We start from the raw sequence: 21985 nt of genomic DNA, 5'->3' as shown, positions 1-21985 counted from the left end.
AGGTTGATGGAAAACACACTCAGTGTGCGAGTTCCTTGGCAGATCGAGCTACCCAGTCCAAAGATCAAGCAAGGGAGAGAAGTTTGAGCCAGAAGGGCGCACGAGTGAGACACAGTTGTAGATACTCAGTGATCAGGTGATCGAGTAGCAAGCGTTAGAGGGGCAGAGACTATGATCCGAAGGAAGATTTCCAGTTTCAGAGAGACAGCAGCAAGTGACAAAAGTATTACACAGCGAAGCTAGCCCAGATCAATCGCAAGGGTCGCCAAAAAAAATTTACGAGTCGCAGTTAGGGTCGCACAGGCTTTCCCAAAACAGTCGCGAGTATCACGTGAGTTGTCCCAGCACAACCGCGTGGATCGTCGAAATCAGGAACGACCTGCACGAGGGTTGGACAGCCAGTTTACAAAGGTCGATATTTGCTTGTGGAGGGAGAGAACCTTCTCTCCAAATTTTCTTTTTTGTCAAATCGTGTTGATTGGATAGCCACTTGGGCTTCCAAAGATTATACTCAAAATTCAATGTTGCTTGATAATAAAAACCCTCAGTTGTTGCACCAGTTTTCCCAAGTTCAGTTTTTCCGAGGATTTTTGTTTGTGTGTGCCAGTGTTTTCTCAGTTTCTAGGTTATCTTCTGCAGTATTTTAATTTTGTGAAGATTGCGGTGTGATTAATTCGTTGTTGCCATAGCAATAAACTGCTAAATTAATTAACAGTTAGAAGAATTAACTCCAGTTGCTGCAATAGAATTTCAGAGGTGAAATTTTCACATAATCATCAAGTGAGAGGGAGCTCACTTGGACAAGGAGGTTATGAAGATGTAGTCCTAAGGAAGGCCTAGTGTGAGGGTCGTGGTGGAATACTTCAGGAGAGGTCGAGTTTGATCATCAAGTACAGGTGATCTAAAGGAGGAGGGCTAGATGGAGATGTCACAGACTTCAGGACTAATTCAGCATGTAGGCAGAGTCAAGAAGGAAGTGTGGGCAAGAGGATTCTGGGCATGCGTTGGAGTTCTCTAAGATCTGATCGCGGGCTTCTCTGATCCTAAATACGATAGTTGAGATCCCTATTAGCAGAGATCCAGGAGGGTCACAAGCCTAGTTTGTTGTAGGAAAGGAGGTTGCAAGAGTTTATGGATCAGCAATGAGGAGAAGGTCTCAAGATAGGCATAACAAAGGTATGAGGACTAGTTTGGAGGTCTGAATTAGGGTATTCTTGTAGTTGTTCAGGAACCCTAGTAGGAGGGTCAAATCCTCTAAAAGAAGATACTCAAAACAACCATAGAATGCCTCTCAAGTGTAATCACTGCAATGATGTAGATCTGATCCTAAAGCATTTAGGACAAAGATGATTGAGCCCTAGATGAGGGCAACATAAAAGTATTAAGTTCTAGGCATAAGTATGAATGCTAACCCTCTCAAGAACAAGCTGAGAGTTTCTTACTCTGCCTAAGAAGAAGGTTGAGACCTGTAGGTCCACTTTAGGATGGCCGCAAGGTCTAAAAAGAAGGGGGAACAGGGTTTGAACATCATTCAAGGGCAGCGCTAGAATGAAGACTGTTAGGAGAAGAGTAAGCGAAGATTTTGATGAGTTTGAGGTTCAGTTTAGGGTATAGTCGCAACAGCTTCAGGTGCCCTAATCAAAGGGCTAAAAACATCAAGAGACTACCCAGAACAATGATTGAAATAAACCTCAAAATTGGAGGTAAGTTGGTTGACTGTTAGTGGCAACAAAGAAGCCCTAAGTGAGGGCAGACATAGAGCCCTAGATCTGGGCAGATCTGTAAGTGAATGCAGAGCTTGAACATCAGTGAGTTGGCAGCCCTAAACGACAGCAGATTTGGTGTCAAGCCCTAGATCTGAGGGAAAATTACTTGGTAGTGTTAGAGCCCAAGAACAATGATAAGGAAGCAACCTATTCACTGATAGAGGGCAGACTTACAAGCCCTAGGTGAGGGCAGTCCTGTGGGCCCAAGATCAATCAAGCATTGACTGAAGAATGGGCAGATCTGAAGCTGGAGTTGTAGTGAAGAATTAGAGTCCAAATTGGACAAATGTATGGCAACCAAAGTACAGATTGGAGGACTGTTAGATTGTTGGCCATTGTGCCCTACGTGCAAGCCTTGTGAAGGACTACAAGCCTACTAAGAGAGGCAAAGAAGTTGAGCTCAAGGTTTGATCAACCAAGAGACATAGATTGATAGCCCTAAGTTGATTGTTGCAGAAGGACATTTGACAATCATAGTGGGCAGACCTCTGGCCCAAAGTTTGTCTTCATTGGAGCAGCACAAGAAGGCATTAGAGGGAAGAAGTCCCAAAGGAGCTAAGGAGCAGTAGTGGGCAGTTGAGAGTTGTTCACAAACAAAGTTGTGAACAACTCAACAGAAGACTCTACATGTTGATGCATTGATGGATGAATGATTAGCTAGAGGGCAGATTGGTAAGCCATGTTCAATGACCTAAAGGAGCAGGACCATTAATAGAGGCAGAGTTGCAGATTGGGAGCAGATGGACCAGCAGATGTGTTTAGGACACATTGAGTGAAAGGGTTACAGGGCACCACATCAGTAATTAGGTTAAGGATGTCTTGCTCAAGGTAGATTGGTGGTCAACATGACAGACACCAAGCCCTAGTCATATGTACTTGTATCAATGGATGTATGAGGGCCAATATCCCTGGTACGAGAGCCCTATACAATTGTATTAAAGTTGTTAAGATAAAGAAGGGTTGAAAAAAATAAAAATTGTCATGTACGCTAGATGGTTCACTAATGTGTATATTTCCGTTGTGCAAAGTAGAATAGTTGAGGCATTTGAGTTGGTTGTGTCAGAGATTTTAAGACATTAATTCAGATTCTCAAATGCCATGGAAAATCGACATTAAGTTGTTTAGCCAAGCAAACAAAAGATGACAATACCCTAAGAGCATCCATAGCTAAATGCGTCTTGAATAGATCGAGGTCTTACTGGATTTCTTGTTTATAAAATTCCATCCCATTCACAATCAACTCATAGAACTTCAAATTGAACAAAAGCTCCTCTAATCATTAAATAGGTCCTGAGCAAAGGATTCAGACCTTTCTTCAATCTTCAGCCTACTCTAAGATTTTTCAGATCTGAGATCTTCTAAGAATATTGACTGGGGTTTCATGGATGTTATAATTCTTGAGGCTCCTATTCTGTTAATTTTAGGTATGTTCTATGCTTAAAGCAATTTATTTAAATTTTCACAATTAGCTCAATATCTTTTCCAGATTAGCAATCACATCATCATTAAAGTAAACTGCAGATAGAACATAAACATAAATCGCAGAAGACAAGCCAAGACAAGAGGACACAAGATGTGGCGCTAGCCAGGGACAAACCCCAATGTGGGGAAACCCTTGATCAATTCTTCTTATATGTTCTTCAATAGTTCAGCAAAGAGAGAGAGAGAGATAGTACGTTTACAACAGAAGTCAACACTTTAACTTATCTAGACAAAAGCATAGATCATCTCTAAGAAGATGATACATGAGATCAGTTGAAGACATGCTGCTTCAACTGATTCTCCAAGGTGACTCCTTCACCTATCATTGTGTTGCATTTCGTCATCATGCTGCACCTCACCGCACTGCACCATGCTGCACCCATCATCACTATGTTGCATCTCATCACGCTTCATTAATCATCACTATACCCATCATTGTACTGCATTATGTGCCATTGTTGCACCATGTTGCCATCCTGACCTATGTGTTGGTTGCACCTTGCTTGCTTGTTGTCCCTTGCTTGCTTGTGGTCCCTAGCATGCTTGTTGTTTCATGCTAGTTATCCCTTGCATGCTTGTTGTAACATTGCATGCTTGGTGTATTTGCTGCTAAGTACCATACAACTGTCCCAGTGTTAATTAGTTGTCCCTTGCATGCTATTCTCCTTCGGAGACAGATGCTCCAACTGTTCCGACAATTCCCGGCAGTTATGGCAGTTCCGGTTGTTCCCGACAGTTCCAGCAATTCCGAGTAGTTCCGACAATTCCCTGCAGTTCCGGCTGTTCCAGCTGTTCCTGGCAGTTTCGGCTGTTCCCGGCAGTTCCAGCTTTTCCGGCAATTCCTGCTTTTCCGGCTATTCCGGCAGTTCCAACTTTTCCGGCTTTCCGACAGTTCCAGCAATTCCAACTTTTCTGGCTTTTCCCGCAGTTCCGGCAATTCCGGCTTTTCCAGCGTTTTCGACAATTCCAACTTTTCCGGCTTTTCCGGCAATTCGAGCTTTTCCAGCTTTTTCGGCAATTCCAGCTTTTTCGGTAGTTCCGATTTTTCCGGCTTTCTAGATCAGAGCAGCGTTATCCCTTAGGATCTCTCCTCCAACTAAAACCCAAAGACAACTAGAGAGAGGAAGAGATCCCAAGTGTGCGTTGAAATGACTTGAAAGCCACCTTTATTTATACTAAAACGTTGAGCACATGTGGGGTTTATTTGGTTGTTGGCCGACCTTGACGAATTGTCTTATAACACAAATAAATTCATAACTCCATGAATACTTATCGGAATCGGATGATCTTTAAATCAATCCTACACCTCTCAATGAGAGGGATCCAAGAAAAATATCAGCTGCCATAAATAAGATGACCCACATGGAGTTTGGCCCTAGTTGCCAATTTTAACACTCCCTCTCAACTAGGGAGAACTCCATCCGCTGATCCATATGTCCGACTGTACTATCTCTGCCATCAGTGCCCTGTACTGCTATGCTCTGCTAAGCTCTACTTTTCTCTACTCTGCTGAACCATGAAGAAGAAGAATTGATCGAGAATGTCTCATACCATTCTCTACTGACCCGAAGTCAGTTTCATCTGAAGAGAGTGTGTCACATCACTCTTACTGACCCGAAGTCAGTTTTACTGATCCCAGATCAATATCACAACAGAGTGTCTCAAACCACTCACAATGATCCCAGATCAGTTTCATAGATCCCAAATCAATGTCACAAGAGAGTGTCTCAAACCACTCATACTGATCCCAAATCAGTGTCATTGATCCCAGATCAATATCACAAGAGAGTGTCTCAAACCACTCATACTGATCCCAGATCAATGGAGGTCATCCTAGCATAGGGAGTACGGTAGATACAACGATGCGTCCATCGATAGAACTACTATGGTCCCTATCCTCATTTCCCTGCTCATTGATCAGATGAGAGGTACTTCCCATTAGTCCCAAACTACACGAGTAGGACGCCTCGATAGGAGAACTAATCATCTTGTCCACAGGAGAACGAATCATCCTGTCAGTGGATACCATGGAGAACTAATCATCCTGGCCCACAGGAGAACTAATCATCCTGTTCCACAGTCGCCACAGAGAACAAATCATCCTGGCCCACAAGAGAGCTAATCATCATGTTCCATAGTCGCCACGGAGAACAAATCATCCTGGCCCACAGGAGGACTAATCATCCTGTTCCACAATTGCCACGGGAGAACTAATCATCCCGTCCCACAGAAGAACTAATCCTGTTCATAGCGCACCACCAGGGGAGGACGAGTCGTCCTGTGGTCGTATGCTGCTCCAGTAAGTACCCCAAGCCCCCCAGAGATCCCAGATCTCAATGCATGCAACATGCAGGACCCTTATAAGAAGGCCTCTCAACGACTCCAAGTCGTTCGGGAAAGTCACAGATTTGACCTTTCCCCGGGGCTTTGACAAAATGTCTGCGACCTGTACATCAATCTCAATGCGATGGAGCCTCCTTGCTCATCAACTTACCATATCGCAGATAAGGCAGTATCTGATGTCTATCTGCTGGAGCAATCATCGAATACGGGATTCCTCAATAAGAACTGACTTCTGCTTCTTACTCATCCATGATATTGAAGCAAAATCCAAAGAGAACCAACACTGAGAAGTGCTCTAGTGATCCTCCACACTGCCTGCCCAGTCAACATTCGAATAATCATGTAGTTTCATATTTCCGGCAGTGTATCTCAATCCATGAGAGATTGTGCCCCAAAGATATCTCAGAAAATTCTTAGCACCAATCCAGTGAGGCTCAACCAAATATGAGCTCACCATGCTAACTGCAAAACATATATTCGGACGGAAATTCACCAAGAACATCAACGCGAATGAGTTTATGAAACTCAGAGGCATTTCCCAAATCTGGTCCGACATCACTACCATATAACTTCTGAAAGTTAAGATCCTCGAGGTAGTCACGGGCTTGCAGTTTATCATTCCACATCCGGAATCCAACTCCCTCTTACTTCTGCAAATGAGAGGGTGTCCACCTGTCAGAAATAGGTCGTCCTCATAAGGTGTCGGTATGAGAGGTCTAACATCCACAACCTTAGGGTAATGGTGTGGATTGGTTTCACTCCTAGCAAACCTCAGCTTCATCAAACAGCTATCAATCCTCTCATACTACGCACAGGGTGTTTTGCTTCAAGCCATGGAGGGCTTTCTTCCACCTGTATACATGAGATTCCCGATCATCAATCTCAAACCCCTCGAGTTGTTCCAAACCTGTGGACCTGCTACATGAGGGGAATGGTCCCCTTGTAAGATTTTCCTTCAGTACATCTCAGACATGTACTTTCTTGCTCTTTTTGAATTCAGGCATCCCTGTCACCATCTGACTCACATACCTTCGGTGGCTATGTTTCAATGAACATGGTCCCCAGTGGACTTCCTGCAACTTGATACAACCCTGAATTCAAAAACATCTTTGAAAATTCTATTTTCAAACACGTACCTTTCCATCGATGAGTGCCACCCTGAAACTTTTGACTTCCGTTACTGAAATGGGCACCAGGTTCTTCTTGCAATCAGGTACATAAAAGAGATTCTGTAAATGAATTGAGTTACCCTCATTTAATTGAGGGATAACATTCCCCACACCCTTTCTGAGATAGGTGGCATCGGCTCCAAGTATAATCCCACGATTGTTTCCATCTCTACCGAATTAGAGAGTGCACCCATCTATCCGATGAAGTGCCTTGAAGCACTACAATCAATAAGCCAGATTCCCAAAGAATCTGAAGGAGAGGGCCAATACAAGATAACACTTATTTATCTTATCAGAAACAACATTTGATTCTTCATACCTGGGGTTCCTTGCTTTCTTTGAAGAGCCACCATTTCCTTGATGACCTGCATTACCTGTCATTCCTTTGATCATTGAAGATGTCCCTGGAATGATTGTTAGCATCATCAAGTGATGTGTCCCTGCTATTAGGACACTCCTTCGCTAATGGCCGAACTAGTTATCTGCCTTTCCTTCCACCCTGAGATCCGATCTTCCAATGAAGTGATATTTAGGTAGGCCATATTCCGCTGCGCCATTCTGATAATATTCTCTGCTTCGACTTTACCCTTGGTGAATTTGAAGAGGGATGAGGAATCCACTGATCCTTTTGTCTTTTCCCAACTGTCTTCGGTGATTGCTCTTTCACTCTTGCTTGGGCACTGTCTTCACCTCAGCTCTGATACCATGTTAATTTTAGGTACGTTCTATGCTTAGAGCAATTTATTTCAATTTTCACAGTTAGCTCAATATCTTTTCCAGATTAGCAATCACATCAACATTAAAATAAACTGCAGATAGAACATAAACATAAATCGCAGAAGACAAGCGAAGACAAGAGGACACAAGATGTGGCGCTAGCCAGGGACAAACCCTAATGTGGGTAAACCCTTGATCAATTCTTCTTATATGTCCTTCAATAGTTCAGCAAAGAGAGAGAGAGATAGTACGTTTACAATAGAAGTCAACACTTTGACTTATCTAGACAAGAGCATAGATCATCTCTAAGAAGATGATACATGAGATCAGTTGAAAACATGCTACTTCCACTGATTCTCCAAGGTGACTCCTTCACCTATCGTTGTGCTGCATTTCGTCATCATGATGCACCTCACCGCGCTGCACCATGCTACACCCATCATCACTATGCTGCATCTCATCATGCTTCATTAATCATGACGGTACCCATCACTGTACTGCATTATGTGCCATTGCCGCACCATGTTGCCATCCTGACCTATGTGTTGGTTGCACCTTGCTTGCTTGTTGTCCCTTGCTTGCTTGTTGTCCCTAGCATGCTTGTTGTTGCATGCTAGTTGTCCCTTGCATGCTTGTTGTAACATTGCATGCTTGGTGTATTCGTTGCTAAGTACCATACAACTGTCCCAATGTTAGTTAGTTGTCCCTTGCATGCTGCTCTCCTTCGGAGACAGATGCTCCGACTGTTCCGATAGTTCTCGGTAGTTCTAGCAATTTCGGCTGTTCCCGGCAGTTGCAGCTATTCCGGCTGTTCCCGTCAGTTCCAGCTTTTCCGATAGTTCTGACAGTTCCGGCTTTTCCGACAATTCCAGCTTTTCCGGCAATTCCGGCTTTTCCTGCAGTTCCGGCGTTTCCGACAGTTCCGGCTTTTTCTACAGTTCCAGCTTTTTCTGCAGTTTCGGCAGTTCCAGCAGTTCCGGCAATTCCAGCTTTTCCGACAGTGCCGGCAGTTCCGACAGTTCCGGCTTTTTCAACAGTTCTGGCTTTTCCGGCTTTCTAGATCAAGGCAGCGTTATCCCTTAAGATCTCTCCTCCTAATAAAACCCAAAGACAAGTAGAGAGAGGAAGAGATCCCAAATGTGTTGAAATGACTTGAAGGCCACCTCTATTTATACTAAAATGTTGAGCATTTGTGGGGTTTATTTGGTTGTTGGCCAACCTTGACGAATTGCCTTTAAACACAAATAAATTCATAACTCCATGAATACTTATCAGAATCGGATAACCTTTAGACCAATCCTACAACTCTCGATGAGAGGGATCCAAGAAAAATATCAGCTGCCATAAATAAGATGACCCACATGGAGTTTGGCCCTAGTTGCCAATTTTAACATTTTCCACCCACACTCTAAAACCATGTTGATTTTATAGTGTCTTTTTACTTGATAACTATCTTTGGTCTATTTACATTCTTATTAGTATTCCATCATTCAATAATTATACAAAAAGACATTAACCACATAACACATTAGCATAGTGAGATCATAAAGGGACTAATGCACAATAACACAAGAGAGATCATAAAGAGACTAATGCACAATAACACAAGAGATTTACTCTAGGAAAACCCATAAAAGGAAAAAGTCGGCAACCTTTTTCCAATAGAGAATTTTTTAGTTCAACAAAGATACATCTTTAGTCTAACTAGGTCAAACCTGGTCTACTGTCCATCCTCCTAGTCAAGTCACTTGAATTGGCACTCTACTCTTGACCCTGCACTACTCTTAATCCTGCACTTCCAGAATCTCAGCGTTCACAGATACAAAGCATAGATCTGAGTTATAGATGTCATAGATGTGAGCCATATGCTACCACAAAAGCAAGTTGTATATAGCCACAGATGCGAGCTAGATATCACCACAAATGCGAGCCTTATCCTTCTATAAGTACGAGCCATATTCACTAGAGATGCAAGCCATATACATAACAAAAACGAGCCACAAACGCAAGCTTATTTGTCACTGATACGATCCCTAAATGCGAGCCTTTAGCTACCACAAATTCAAGCCATAAAGCCTCAGAGTAGGAGAAGTTGCCTCAGAATATGCAAGCTATGTGTGTGTCTTTTGGAGAGGTAAATAGGCCCTTTATATAGTTGTTTCTTTAGGTCGAATGGACGTGTCCCTTACCGGAGTTGACCTGTGCATATAGAAAGTTGAATTGACCTTATGGAGTTGTCTAGAACATTCAAGAGTGTCGACTTGACTAGGAGGAGACGGATCTTACATTTTGGAGCCAAAAGTTAAATTTGAAAGATTCAAATTTCATCTTTTTGAAAGTCACAAGGGGACTTTGACTCAAAATATTTTTTTTTACTCCTTAGCATTTAAATATGCTTTTACAAATACATAACGACTCAACTATGCATTATGAAGACCGACCATAGTTACAAAAATCAACATTGTAGTGGGTATTGTTGCATTGATTATTACTCTACATTGCTTCAAAATCCCAATGCAAAGGGAGTAATTTTTTGTCAATGATTGTATAAACCAAACAAAGAGACCATCTTCTTTGTAGAAATGTCAAGAAATTTGCTACTACTAATGAATTCGAACTAAAATCAAGAGATAGAAATTTCTTCTACTATTTTGTGGAAAGGAAAACACACGATAGAAACGCATGCAATAACATGCAACCATCAAAACACAAGTAACACAATGATTTTATAGGGGAACCCAACTAGGAAAAACCCTTTCGCTGCTTTGCATTAATTCAGATGAGAATATGGATCAATTACAATGACTGCTTCACACATGAAGCACATCCTGCACTGCAATTCTAATCTCCTGCTCACTAACCTACTCTGACCAACACTTAGCCAAAATACACCTCTGTTAATCCTCCTATTTCCTTGCGCAATCCTTGAGGAAATTAGCCCTTAGAAAATAAGAGAATTTCCTATTTCCTTGCGCAAATCCTGAATGAATTGATCACCTGCTCAAAGCAAAAACTTTGTACACTCAACTAATATACAATAATAAATACATTGATGCCTTTTTCCTCCACTCAACTAGGCAATTCGAATTCCATGCATGACTAGGGCTATTTTTAGTAAATTGATCAATTAACTGAGATCAACAAGTTAACAACTGTTATAACTACTCAACTGAACTCCTACTAACTCTACTAATGACTAGAGCTCAAATAACTAAGTTTAACTAACAATAACTCAACTAGATTGCTAAATTTTAGCAATCAACTCATGCACAACTCTACTTCTAGCCTACAAATTCGAATTTACTGATTTAACTAGGAGACAAAGCCATGTCACTCCAGCTAACTGCAATCCAAGTCATCTTGCTGATGTGGAAAATTGAATTTCTCCATTTGACTAAGGCACAAATCAAATGAAGCCTTTTCTTGCTACAATTTCAACACTCCCTCTTAGCAAGAAAAGGGTTCTGCACCACCCCAATCCTGCTCCTGTGGTAGAATTTATTGTAACACAACTCTCTTTCATTGTTGCTATTGTTATTGCAACAACTGCAGCTAAGAAGCATCCAAAATACTGAACCAATTATCTCTAAGTTGTAACTATCTCCTAAGTCTCTAACTGCGACTAGCCTTTGCACTGTCCACTGAGAAATTTGTGTTGCTAATGACTCTGCGACTAAGCCTCATGTTCTGCTATCAACACTACTTTGTGCTCCTCAGCATCTGACTGCCACTAGTCTGGAACTGACTGCATCAACTTACACTAATCCTCCTACTACTAAATATTGTGGACCCTTGTATCAAGTATAATTATCCATGAGAAGAGTATACTACAATTGCTACTACTCTCCTATGGACCCTACCCAAATCTTTGCAACTCTGGGACTAAGGCTCCACATCGCCCCACCTCACTCTTGGAGGTATATCTTGAAGAAGTGTAACTAGGTTCGATCTTCATAAATGTAATTTTGATCTTTGTACTTGTAAAAGAAAAGAATTATTATTTTTGTCATTTGAAAATGAGTTTCTTGCTCATTGCATAGGTCTAGCACATGTTGAAGTGCTATAGGAAAGTCAAAGAGTCAATGTAATTATTGAAGAACCCTTGAGGACAAGTTACACTATGTAAATATGTCCATGTAAAAATGTCAAGTGAAAGTGTCATGAAATTGAATCAAGACAAAATCCTCCAAGCAAGTCAAGCCTCCTCTTGTAAGGAATTAATTTCAGTCCAACAAGTTGCCTCCATGTTAAGCTCAAGTCGGCCCTCTAAGAAGGTCATGTCGGTTCAAAAAAGGAAGGGCTATAAAAAGGGTAGCTCGGCCTCACTAGAAGGACACACATCCACTCTAAAATAAGAAGAGGAAGAGGTGCGAAAAAGTGAGGAGAAGAAGTCTCCTATACAACGAAAGGAAGGTCGAGTAGGATAACTCTGTTTTTGGGTAAGAAGGGTTGCCACACGTACCAAATTAGGGCACACTTCCACATTAGCAAAGGACAAGACATCACAGCCATAGAAAGCAGGTCTGGTGGGGTCACAAAAGAAGTTATTCATCAAGCCAACACTGAAAGAAGGACTGTTTTGATAGACCGAGATTGAAGGATTGCTTGTAGGTCTGATTTATGTCACACATGTGAAGAGAAGAAGTACATTTTGTTGCTAAATGAAATCAGTGATCACAACAATGATAAGGAGCTCGGTTAGATAAGAATAAGGACAGAAACAAGGCCTCCTCAAGTAAAGAAGGCTCCGCCTCAAGCGAAGAGGGAAAAAGAAGAGTGTTTCTCCTAGGGTATGCATGACTAGGGTTTCTGCAGTAAATCCATCAGTTGGGAAGGACGACGAAGAAGGTCAAGGTGCAGCAAGAGGAATTGATCTCATATTAAAGGGAAGGCTTGACTTGTGCTTGGAGGATCTACTTGTCAAGTGTCTAGGGTTTGGAATTTATCAATTGAAGCTTCAATAAGAGAAATTTGCAAAAGGGTTTTCCTCTCTAGGTGAGAGAGGTTTTGCCTTCGCTGAGAGCCAATATCTTGTGTTCTTGTCTCTTTTGTTTTGGTAACTGTTTGATGAAGAGAACACACACTAATAATAATAAGAGAAGATTGTGCTAATAAGAAAAAGTAAAAAGCACCTCACAAATAGATATCATCGTCAAAGGAATCTTACCTTAACCTAAATACCCTAGATTCCTCAACAGTATAGTTGCATACATGGCGAAATCTAGCTCTAGCTTGTAGAGATTTTTAACTCGAACACCAATTGGTTTTATTTGTCCAATAGCAGCATGCTTCAAACAAGCTTTCCCCTTACTGAACACCACATCATATCCACAATCTTCAAGTACAACTACAGAAACTAAATTTTTCTTCAAACTAGGCACATACATTACATCCTTTAGGTGAAGATGGGAGCCTAACTCCCTCTTAAAGGTGATAGTGCCAATCCCTTTGGTATTATACCTTCCATCATCTCCAAGCTCTATGTGTAATTGTAGGTCCTTCTCCTCTAGGTTGCTGAAGAACTCCTTATTTCCTGTCATATGATATGAAGCACCAGAATCTAGGTACCACTCACTCCCTCTTACTGTGCTTGTCATGCAAGCAATGAGGGTGAAATCCAACTCGAATTGTGATGCAAGAGCATCTCCTCTTGCTCTTGCTACAGGCTCCTTACTGGATTTCTTATGCAGACACTTGGTTGCATAGTGTCCATACTCATGGCAGTGAAAGCATTTAATTTTACTGAGGTCTTTCTTCTTGCCATGGTTCTAGCTAGATTCTGCCTCGCCTTGGGCCTTCTTGCCTTTAGCATTCTTTCCTTTGCCAACTAGAGCATAGTCTTCTTCCTCATCAGATCTGGATGAGACACCATCTCTAGTGTTTCTTTTGATATCCCACTGCACCAAATCAGACCAAAGTCTCTCCCAAACTGTAGCTTGTCTCTTCCATTAATTGAATCCCGATAGTTGTGTCAGGATTTCGGAAGGCCAAGGAGTGCTAAGCTCACAAGTTCAGATGATTTCACATTTTCTTCTACTCCTCCAAGTTCATCTCAAACCTGAGTCTCCTTTCCATGCAAGTTTGAAACCACATCATCTCTGACACCCTCCAAAATAATCCTTTTGGCTTTTGCTATGTCTTTCTTCCACTGAGTAAGTGCTTGTGCATCTGATGTTGCTAGTTTTAGAATATCAGTTTGTGTGTATTCCCATACTCCATTGTCATCCAGGACAGCTTCCATCTTGTCTTTCCAAGCACAAAAATTCGAGGTGCCCTCCAATGCATACTCAAGCCTCAATCTGTTGAAAGACATTTTCCCTGCACTTATGAGAATCTACACAAAAAACTACGCAAATCGAAATTTCTCTGAGAAAAGATCTAGAACAAGGTTTCTATGTAGTCTTTCATAGCTCTGATACCATGTAGAAATGTCAAGAAATTTGCTACTATTAATGAATTCGAACTAAAATCACAAGAGAGAAGTTTCTTCTAATATTTTGCGGAAAGGAAAATACACGATAAAACACATGCAATAATATGCAACCATCAAAACACAAGGAACACAATGATTTTACACAAGAACCCAACTAGGAAAAAACACTTCGTTGCTTTACATTAATTCAGATGATAATATGGATCAATTACAATGACTACTTCACACATGAAGCACACCCTGCCCTGCAATTCTGATCTCCTGGTCACTAACCCGCTCTGACCAACACTTAGCCAAAATAGGCCTTTGTTATCCTGCTATTTCCTTGCGCAATGTTTGAGGAAATTAGCCCCTAAAAAATAGGAGAATTCCCTATTTTCTTGTGCAAATCCTGAAGGAAATGATCACCTACTCAATGCAAAAACTTTGTACACCCAACTAGTATACAATAATAAATACATTGATTCATTTTTCCTCCACTCAACTAGGCAATTCGAATTCCATGCATGAGTCATGACTAGGGCTATTTTTAGTAAATTGATCAATTAACTAAGAGATTAGTGAGTTAACAACTGCTATAACTACTCAATTGAACTCCTACTAACTCTACTAATGACTAGAGCTCAGATAATTGAGTTTAACTAATAATAGCTCAACTAGATTGCTAAATTTTAGCAATCAACTCATGCACAACTCTACTTCTAGCCTACAAACTTGAATTTACTGATTTAACTAGGAGACAAAGCCATGTCACTCCAGCTAACTGCAATCCAAGTCATCCTATTGATGTGGAAAATCAAATTTCTTCATTTGACTAAGGCACAAGTCAAATGAAGCCTTTTCTCGCTACAATTTCAACATTCTCCAAGAAAGAGGGAAAAAGTGATCCAAACATCACTAATGCATCCAATTGTGTACATATTAGTAAGCTACTAATGGAGCATTTCCCTGGGTTGTTTGGACACTTTGAGAAAAACATTGTCTAAATTTAACCATCTATGGCACTCGTAAAATAACTTGGCTGCACGAAACTATAACATAAAAAGAAAAGAAAAATGGCCAAATTCATCCTTAATCATCAATTTACCTTGCATTTTTTAGAAATAAAAAACCTTAAAACTATTTAAACATGATGACACAGAATTTGCCACCCATTATATTGCATTGTGAATAGTGATAGAGAAAAGCCCTGTAATTAGGTCATTTGTTTGAAATGAAGAGCGCATGGATGATATTTGCAAAGAGTACTAGCTGTAAAATGGTAAAGCAAACAAACTTTAGTGAGTCACTCTAGCCTAGTGCAAAATAAAAATTTGTGTTTGTAAGCCTTTCAAAAAAATCTTGAGTGCTTGATTTTGATGTTGCATGTATGAGTTTGTATATGAGTGTGTCAATAGAACAAAAGAAAGCATATTCATAACATGTAACAATGTTGAATCACCATATGAACTGGTATGGGATATTATGTACAAGAGGTGGAAGATATTATATAGGCCATTACATGTTACAAGTGTTTTCCTACCTTCAAATTGTTTTCAAGGGAAGGATAGTGAGATAGTTCACAAACTTTCCAATTTTATGGCAATGATGTATCTTGACCCAATGGTGTAGCAACAAAACCGATTACAACTCCTATCATGTATGAATGGGACTAGCCAAGCATTCACTTTGGATAAAGCAAGACAAGATATGACTTGCACAGTAATCAACCTGTTCAAAGGTGGATACCCCTTGGATATGAGACACTTGAGTATAAACAATTTGCAATGACAATGTTGAGTAACTTAAGTAGGGCATCATAATTTTTGAGTTTTGATGTAACTTTGTTGCTTATAAGTACTCTATTTTGTTTATTAAAATTTATATGACTTCTTGTTAAAAAGGATGGTGAGTAGAGAATCAACCTATGAGAGGAGTTGGAGCATGTACGAGTTCATCAACAACAACAAGAAAAGTCTATTGTCAATTGGCAAGTTGGCAGATCTACCTAGCATTCATTGCAAGTAACACTTGCAGATGAAATCTTTGGAGGGAATTACAGTCGGGTCAAGGAGAGTACCATATGTTCCTCCCACAAGTACACCTAATTCAAGAGCACCGACAATGGATTCATCTTCGTGTAATTCTTCATGTGGGCAAGCAAACACATGACATAGATGACAAGGATGTCTTGCTTGGAGATATTTTAGCAAAGATTGTTAATAGTGAATGACAATCAGTTCTCTATCATGACTCAATTTACCAATGTGAGTGACAATGATGGAGAAGAGATCGCCAATAGAGTGGCACCATGACCAACAAAGATTCAAAGGCTATGATGCAATCTTCATTTCTGATGTACCTATCATTAATAATTTTTGTCTTAAACACTTGTTGTATGTTCTAGTAAAATGTACAAGTACATTCATCCATTAATTACCAATTGTATTATGCATCAACCGTTCATCATGAAGTAAATCTACCCTGCAAGCATACACAATCACATGGAGAGAGAGCGAGAGATGTGTCCATGCAATATATATAGTAGAATTGAAGATAAGTTTTTGACAAACATATGACACAAATTTCCAACAAACATAGGAGAATCAATTAACTTAATACTTTGGCCTATTATCTTAACTTATCGACAATATATACAACATAGAGTAATGCTGATTATAGGGTTTCTCAAAACAAAAGAGTTGAATAAGACTACTCATTACAATAACATTTAAACTTTATTTTTGTTATGTTTCGTGAAGAATGACTACTTATTGCTGGTTTCATTTTCAGAAGGTTTATAAATTTGTAGCATAAAAACTTTAACTGTATCTAGACACTATCTATATTATAAATTGTCTAAAATTTTGAAAAACATTGCATGTTATACATATATGTGAGACGAATACTTTGCATTTGCCATATTTGGTTTTTCCCAAATACAGATTTTTGTCACATGGTATTGTATTTGTTTTTGCATGTGTATGTGTATTCATATATGTTAACCATTAACGATGCAACAGCAGCATTAACAGTCTACAAAGTCGCAGGCTTGTCCTTAATCATAGGCATAAGTAATATAAATGTCTTAAAGGCTCTAAATTTATAATTAAAATACTAGAGGGTATCTTTAGCCCATCTGATGTATTGGTAATGACACTGATTACAAACATTAAGGATTTAATGACAAGACATCATGAACTTATCTGTATAAAAGAATGCACCAGACAGAAAGTAAAACTCATGCAAAGGCTTCAAAAAAACATCGGTTACTCAAACTCAAATACAAGTGAAGAATGAACACATTCATGCACCATACCTGCATTATAGTATCAATACTGCACACTGACTATACAATCTTGTAGATTGGACAATATTATCTTGTGGATTCTCAATAGCAGCGATCAATCTTTCAGCAAGTTGAAGCTTTTCCCAAGTCTTGCCTAAATTAATCGTCAATATCCATGCAATTGTCGTTTACTTAGACCCTAAAACAAGGCATAACAACAAAGTTAAGAGTGGCTGCAGTGTAACAATCCTTCTCTTTCAACAACATAAAAATTAAATATATATAAATACAAAAATAAAACCATAAAACCTTTGAAATACATTTTGTTTGTTTGATATGTTATGTTGCTTCCTATATTACTCAAAATCCTATGTCATTTGACTAGATTTTAACAGGTGATGAATAATAAAAACAAGGTCATGATTGATATGACCAGCCTAGATCCAACTTTACTCCAGATCTACCAAGCGCTGAGAGAGATCAAATCTATTGAGGTCCAAACCTCTTTTAGAGTGAAAAGAGATTTGATCCCTCTCAGCGCTTGGTAGATCCAGAGTTATAATGGATCTAGGCTGGTTATACTATTGTAATGAACAAAATAAATTTCATAAAAAAATAGTCAAATTGAAATATACTATACTAGAAAAAAATGTGAAGGAAGAGAAATCTGCAATTGGAATTTGAGTTGGATATGGTTTGGTTTGAGCAGCAGAATAACCTCGAATTCAACGGGATTGAATAAGCCATACATACAGAGGGGTAGAATCTCAGAATAAGTAGCCAATGTATTTGCTGAAGCGGATACACACTCTGCTTATGGATGGAGAGTAGTCCAGGACCCTCGTTTCAAATTTGAAGAAAATAATAAAAAGGACTAAGGCTTCCAAGTTTTCTGACAGCTGACCAGAGCAGAGTTGCGTGCGAGTAATACCCACTCTACTGGATGAAGCCCCCGCTCAGAAGAGAATACAAACCCTCATCGAGAGGGCTGAAGAAATTAACATAAATGAATTAGTTTGCTGTAATGAAAGAACTAGGTTTTTTTAGGCTCTTCAGAGTAGATCAGGGCAGAGGTTTCCTCCATTATATTCTAACTCAATTTCCTTTTCAATCACATACAAACATGGCTTAGACACAAGACCCGGCACACACCCAAACTTGACTCAGATTCAAACACCAAAACACAGACCTCAAGACTCAAGCACTAAAACACAGACACACTAGACCATGGATAGAGGAGGAAGGAGAAATAAATGTTAAAATTACGTGTTATATATATGTGTGTGTCCAACGGATGGATGATTTGCCTCTCTTCAACGAACCGCTGTAGATGAGACAAATTTGCTCAGAGCTTTATTTGCCATTTTAACAAAGGATTAAATCCAAAAAGCAGCTGAGTCACCTCATGGAACCGTTAGCAGATGAGTAGGCTGGTAAATCTAAAAAGCAGCTGAGTCAGCACATGGAATCACGAGTGAGCTTATAAATCCAAAATGCCACTTTCGTGCTTTTCTTTCATATCGAATCATGCTTTTGTTGTTCAGTTTCTGTTCATGCTTTTTGCTAAGGATTGAACCATTCTTCCTAGTATAATAATCAAAGCTCAAAACGCTGGGAAAGCCCAGATGTCATTGGAAGTCCATAATCTGGTGAAGAGGATCTCGAAAATGCCTTAATGATTCTTCATCATTGGTTATACGTTTAATCATTCAACACTACTACAGAGAAGATGGTAAGTTGTTAAACCTCCTGATAGGTTTGTGTAAAGATTATACATAAATCTGTAGAGACGCCTCAAGTTTTATTATTTTTATTATTATTTATCTAGTGAAAATGTTTAGATGACATAACATAACAATAAGGACATTATAACATCTCTTTCATACTGGGCTAGAGAGGGCCTCTCAGCATAATAACAATGAGTTGAGCTATATTTGACCCAAGGGTCCCATCAAGACTAAGTTTTGTTACACTATGCAAGTCACTCTTCAACTTAGAGGCCATGATTGGGGCATCTATTCCACCAAAGTCATCAGGAACTTGCAACTTCCCCCACCTGTTTTCTGCAAGCAGTGGCGCAAACACTTGCATGAGCATGTCATAAGAAAGAAAGACTCGAACCCTGATGAGGGCTATAACAGCAGCTCAGTTTCATTGACCCAACAAGCTACCCTTCACAGTGTTTATACTTTATAAGCATTTTGGAGAAAAATGAACCTAGTGCTGATCAATTATGCTTCTGCTCACAACTCTTTAGCGTGATACTATTATAAGCATTTTGGAGAAAAATGAACCTAGTGCTGATCAATTGGCTTCTGCTCACAACTCTTTAACTGCACGCTAGTTAAAAACTTAAAACTTAAAAGTAACAATGTTCACTGTAATATGATACATAGATCACTATCTGCATTGTTGGTTTACAGGTGTTACCTCCAATGCCCTAATCAGCAGAATTATGACCAAGGCTCAAATCAAATGCGATGCCATTTCTTTAGCACAAATTGGCAACAATTCAGCATTCAAGGTCAATCTTTGACACTGGCAATATGGAATGAAATCGAGAGAGAGGGAAGTCCTGCAACAAACTAGGTGTACTTCGTTATGTGCATCAAATGTTCTTTGAAAAGGACAATGGCTATGTGTATCTTGGCATTGATATTCAATCACGAATCCAAACCTTCCCTGTACTGTTGTCTACTCAGAAATATGTGTCTATCCCATGCATGTTTCTTTAGCTATTCCATACAATAAAAATGATTTATTGCGTGGGTTCAATATTTCGTTCATTCTTAAAAAAATTACTGGTCGTTGATATTTTTTCCCAAAATAGACAGAAACTCTCCATTATTGATATTGAAATCGTGGGTTAACATGCACGAGAGCAGGATCTCCTAAGGGATTGCTCGACAAGGAAGGAATCAACCTTGCTGGACCGTAAATCAGAAAGGATCCGTATTGTATTGTGGCGGGTAACGCTCTGTATTCCTGCATAAAGAAAAGGTGGATTCACACGACCGATTCCATTCATTGGAAAAAGCTGCTATCCAAACTATCTATACTCGTTCAGTCGAAAGGAATGGAGTTATTGATATCAAAAACGTAGACTACTATGCATAGGAGAGAGGAAATTGAAAATGGTTCCTGAGAAGCAAATGCAGATAGCTGCCGCCCCCTAGTAGCAATACTAAACTCTTTGGACTAACAGCAGCTCCTCCTTTATTAATTTCTAACAGTGACCACCATGGGCGAGCTCCAGCTCGCCTAGGGTCCCATTAAACCAGTGGCCATCCTGGCCAAAAAATCCAAAAAATATTACAACACTAAGAGAACAAACACCAAAGAGAAAATTATCAAAAACACCCCAATTCAGAGATGAGGCAATTCTCTGAGAGAAAAGACAAAAGACGGACTTACCTACACTTGTTATCAGTCGCTGGTTAGGGGAAGAGAGCACTATCGTTAGAGAGGCTATTCCTCCATAACTATCTTTGCCTAGATAAAAACCGGCAAGGACGGAGATCAAAAAACGGTTTTCCAAACCCACGTGACGACCGGTTTCGAATGCTCGACTGGTTATTCGTTCGGCATCATTAACAAGTGCCGTCGTTCCCATATCCCGCCAATTTTTTTCATTTTACATCACACTCGGCGTTGTAGTGCTTCAGATGGATTTTCATTCTTTCCTTTATTGCGGTGGACAATAATATGTTACTTTATGTAAGTTAATTTTATTTTGCTTTTTCTTGGTGTTTCATATACATATTACCATGATCCAATGAGAAAGGCATGCCAATAGGAGCAGCTTGAAATCCTTGCTAAGGGTCAAAATTCAAGATTCTGTTTGACTTCTTGAGAATAAACCACATTTTTTAAATTGAAGTAATGTTATCTTCACTATTTATAAGATGTTTAACTTATGTTTCATTGATATGGATTTTAATTTTTTTATTTGGGTGGTAAGAAAATTCTGTAGCATTTTCAAAGTTTAATTGAAATTATAATTTCATGTTTTTGAGTTTGATTTGTATTAAATTAGTCATTTGGTATGTTTTAAAGTTAAAAAAAAATTGTATTTTGAATTAATCTTTATGTTATTGATATTAAGGCTAACATGTTGAGATTTAGTAATATTGAGGAATCATTATCATAGTTTAATTTGGTTGCTAATTAATTCACTTCAAGTGAGGGGTATTTATTCCATTAAAGTCACCTAAGACTTGCACCTAGCCCCAACCATTGTTATGTAAACCGATATGCATCCATAGTCACAAGTAGCACTAGCATCTCATTTACGAAATGTGAACCCTAATGTGGACTATATTAACCACCCACTTTCACCACCAACACAAACTACTCTTAAGAGAGTTTAACTTTTTGGATATATATTTCTCTTCCAAATAATAATATTATCTAAGAATCTATTTGCCTTTGTGAATGTTCACTTACATCTAAACATTCATGGGTCTTAAAACCTCAAATAGTTGTTTGATCCCAATCAACAAGACACTTATAATTGATCACTTTATTTCACTTGATTTCTTCTACCAAAACAATGCCCCTTAGAAGTATGGTATAATTAACTTTATTGTTTGCTTATTTACATGTATGTCTTCTACAAACTTTTGCTTATCGAGTGAATATAATTCCTCCTACGTCAAAAGGCACTAGGTTCCCCTTTTACATAGGATCAAAAATGGGGGTGAATTTCTCTTGATTCTAAACCCAACCTTTATTTCTTTGCTTGGAGGGATTATTATGTATTGCACTTCATTGTTTCATCCATTGTGGCTTTGAGTTTCTCAATTGT

The 21985-nt window shown here is 39.4% G+C and overlaps 1 protein-coding gene across 4 annotated transcripts in view; it reads right to left on the bottom strand.

Annotated features, from left to right (window-relative positions):
- Positions 1–20871, bottom strand: part of ORC2 (origin recognition complex second largest subunit 2) — a 384272-nt gene extending 363401 nt beyond the window's left edge. Inside the window, exons 1-2 of one of the 4 annotated variants that reach the window (XM_089432855.1) lie at positions 20593–20871; positions 17209–17377 (exon numbers count right to left, since the gene is read on the bottom strand). In XM_089432855.1, coding sequence (XP_089288981.1) covers positions 17209–17214 — 6 coding nt within the window. In that variant the 5' untranslated portion in view covers positions 17215–17377; positions 20593–20871. Of the gene's footprint in view, positions 1–17208; positions 17378–19608; positions 20011–20101; positions 20155–20592 lie in introns of those variants that run through there. The other 3 variants (XM_089432856.1, XM_089432858.1, XM_089432857.1) reach the window with 3 other exon arrangements.
- Between the last annotated feature and the right edge of the window lie 1114 nt (positions 20872–21985).

Source organism: Pinus tabuliformis, chromosome 5_1, assembly GCF_031772625.1.
Source record: "Pinus tabuliformis cultivar Carrire ecotype Pingquan chromosome 5_1, CPIR1, whole genome shotgun sequence".
In the NCBI taxonomy this organism is placed as follows: Eukaryota; Viridiplantae; Streptophyta; class Pinopsida; order Pinales; family Pinaceae; genus Pinus; species Pinus tabuliformis.
The sequence above is the reverse complement of the archived record's forward strand: the minus strand, read 5'-3'. Positions and strand labels throughout refer to the sequence as shown.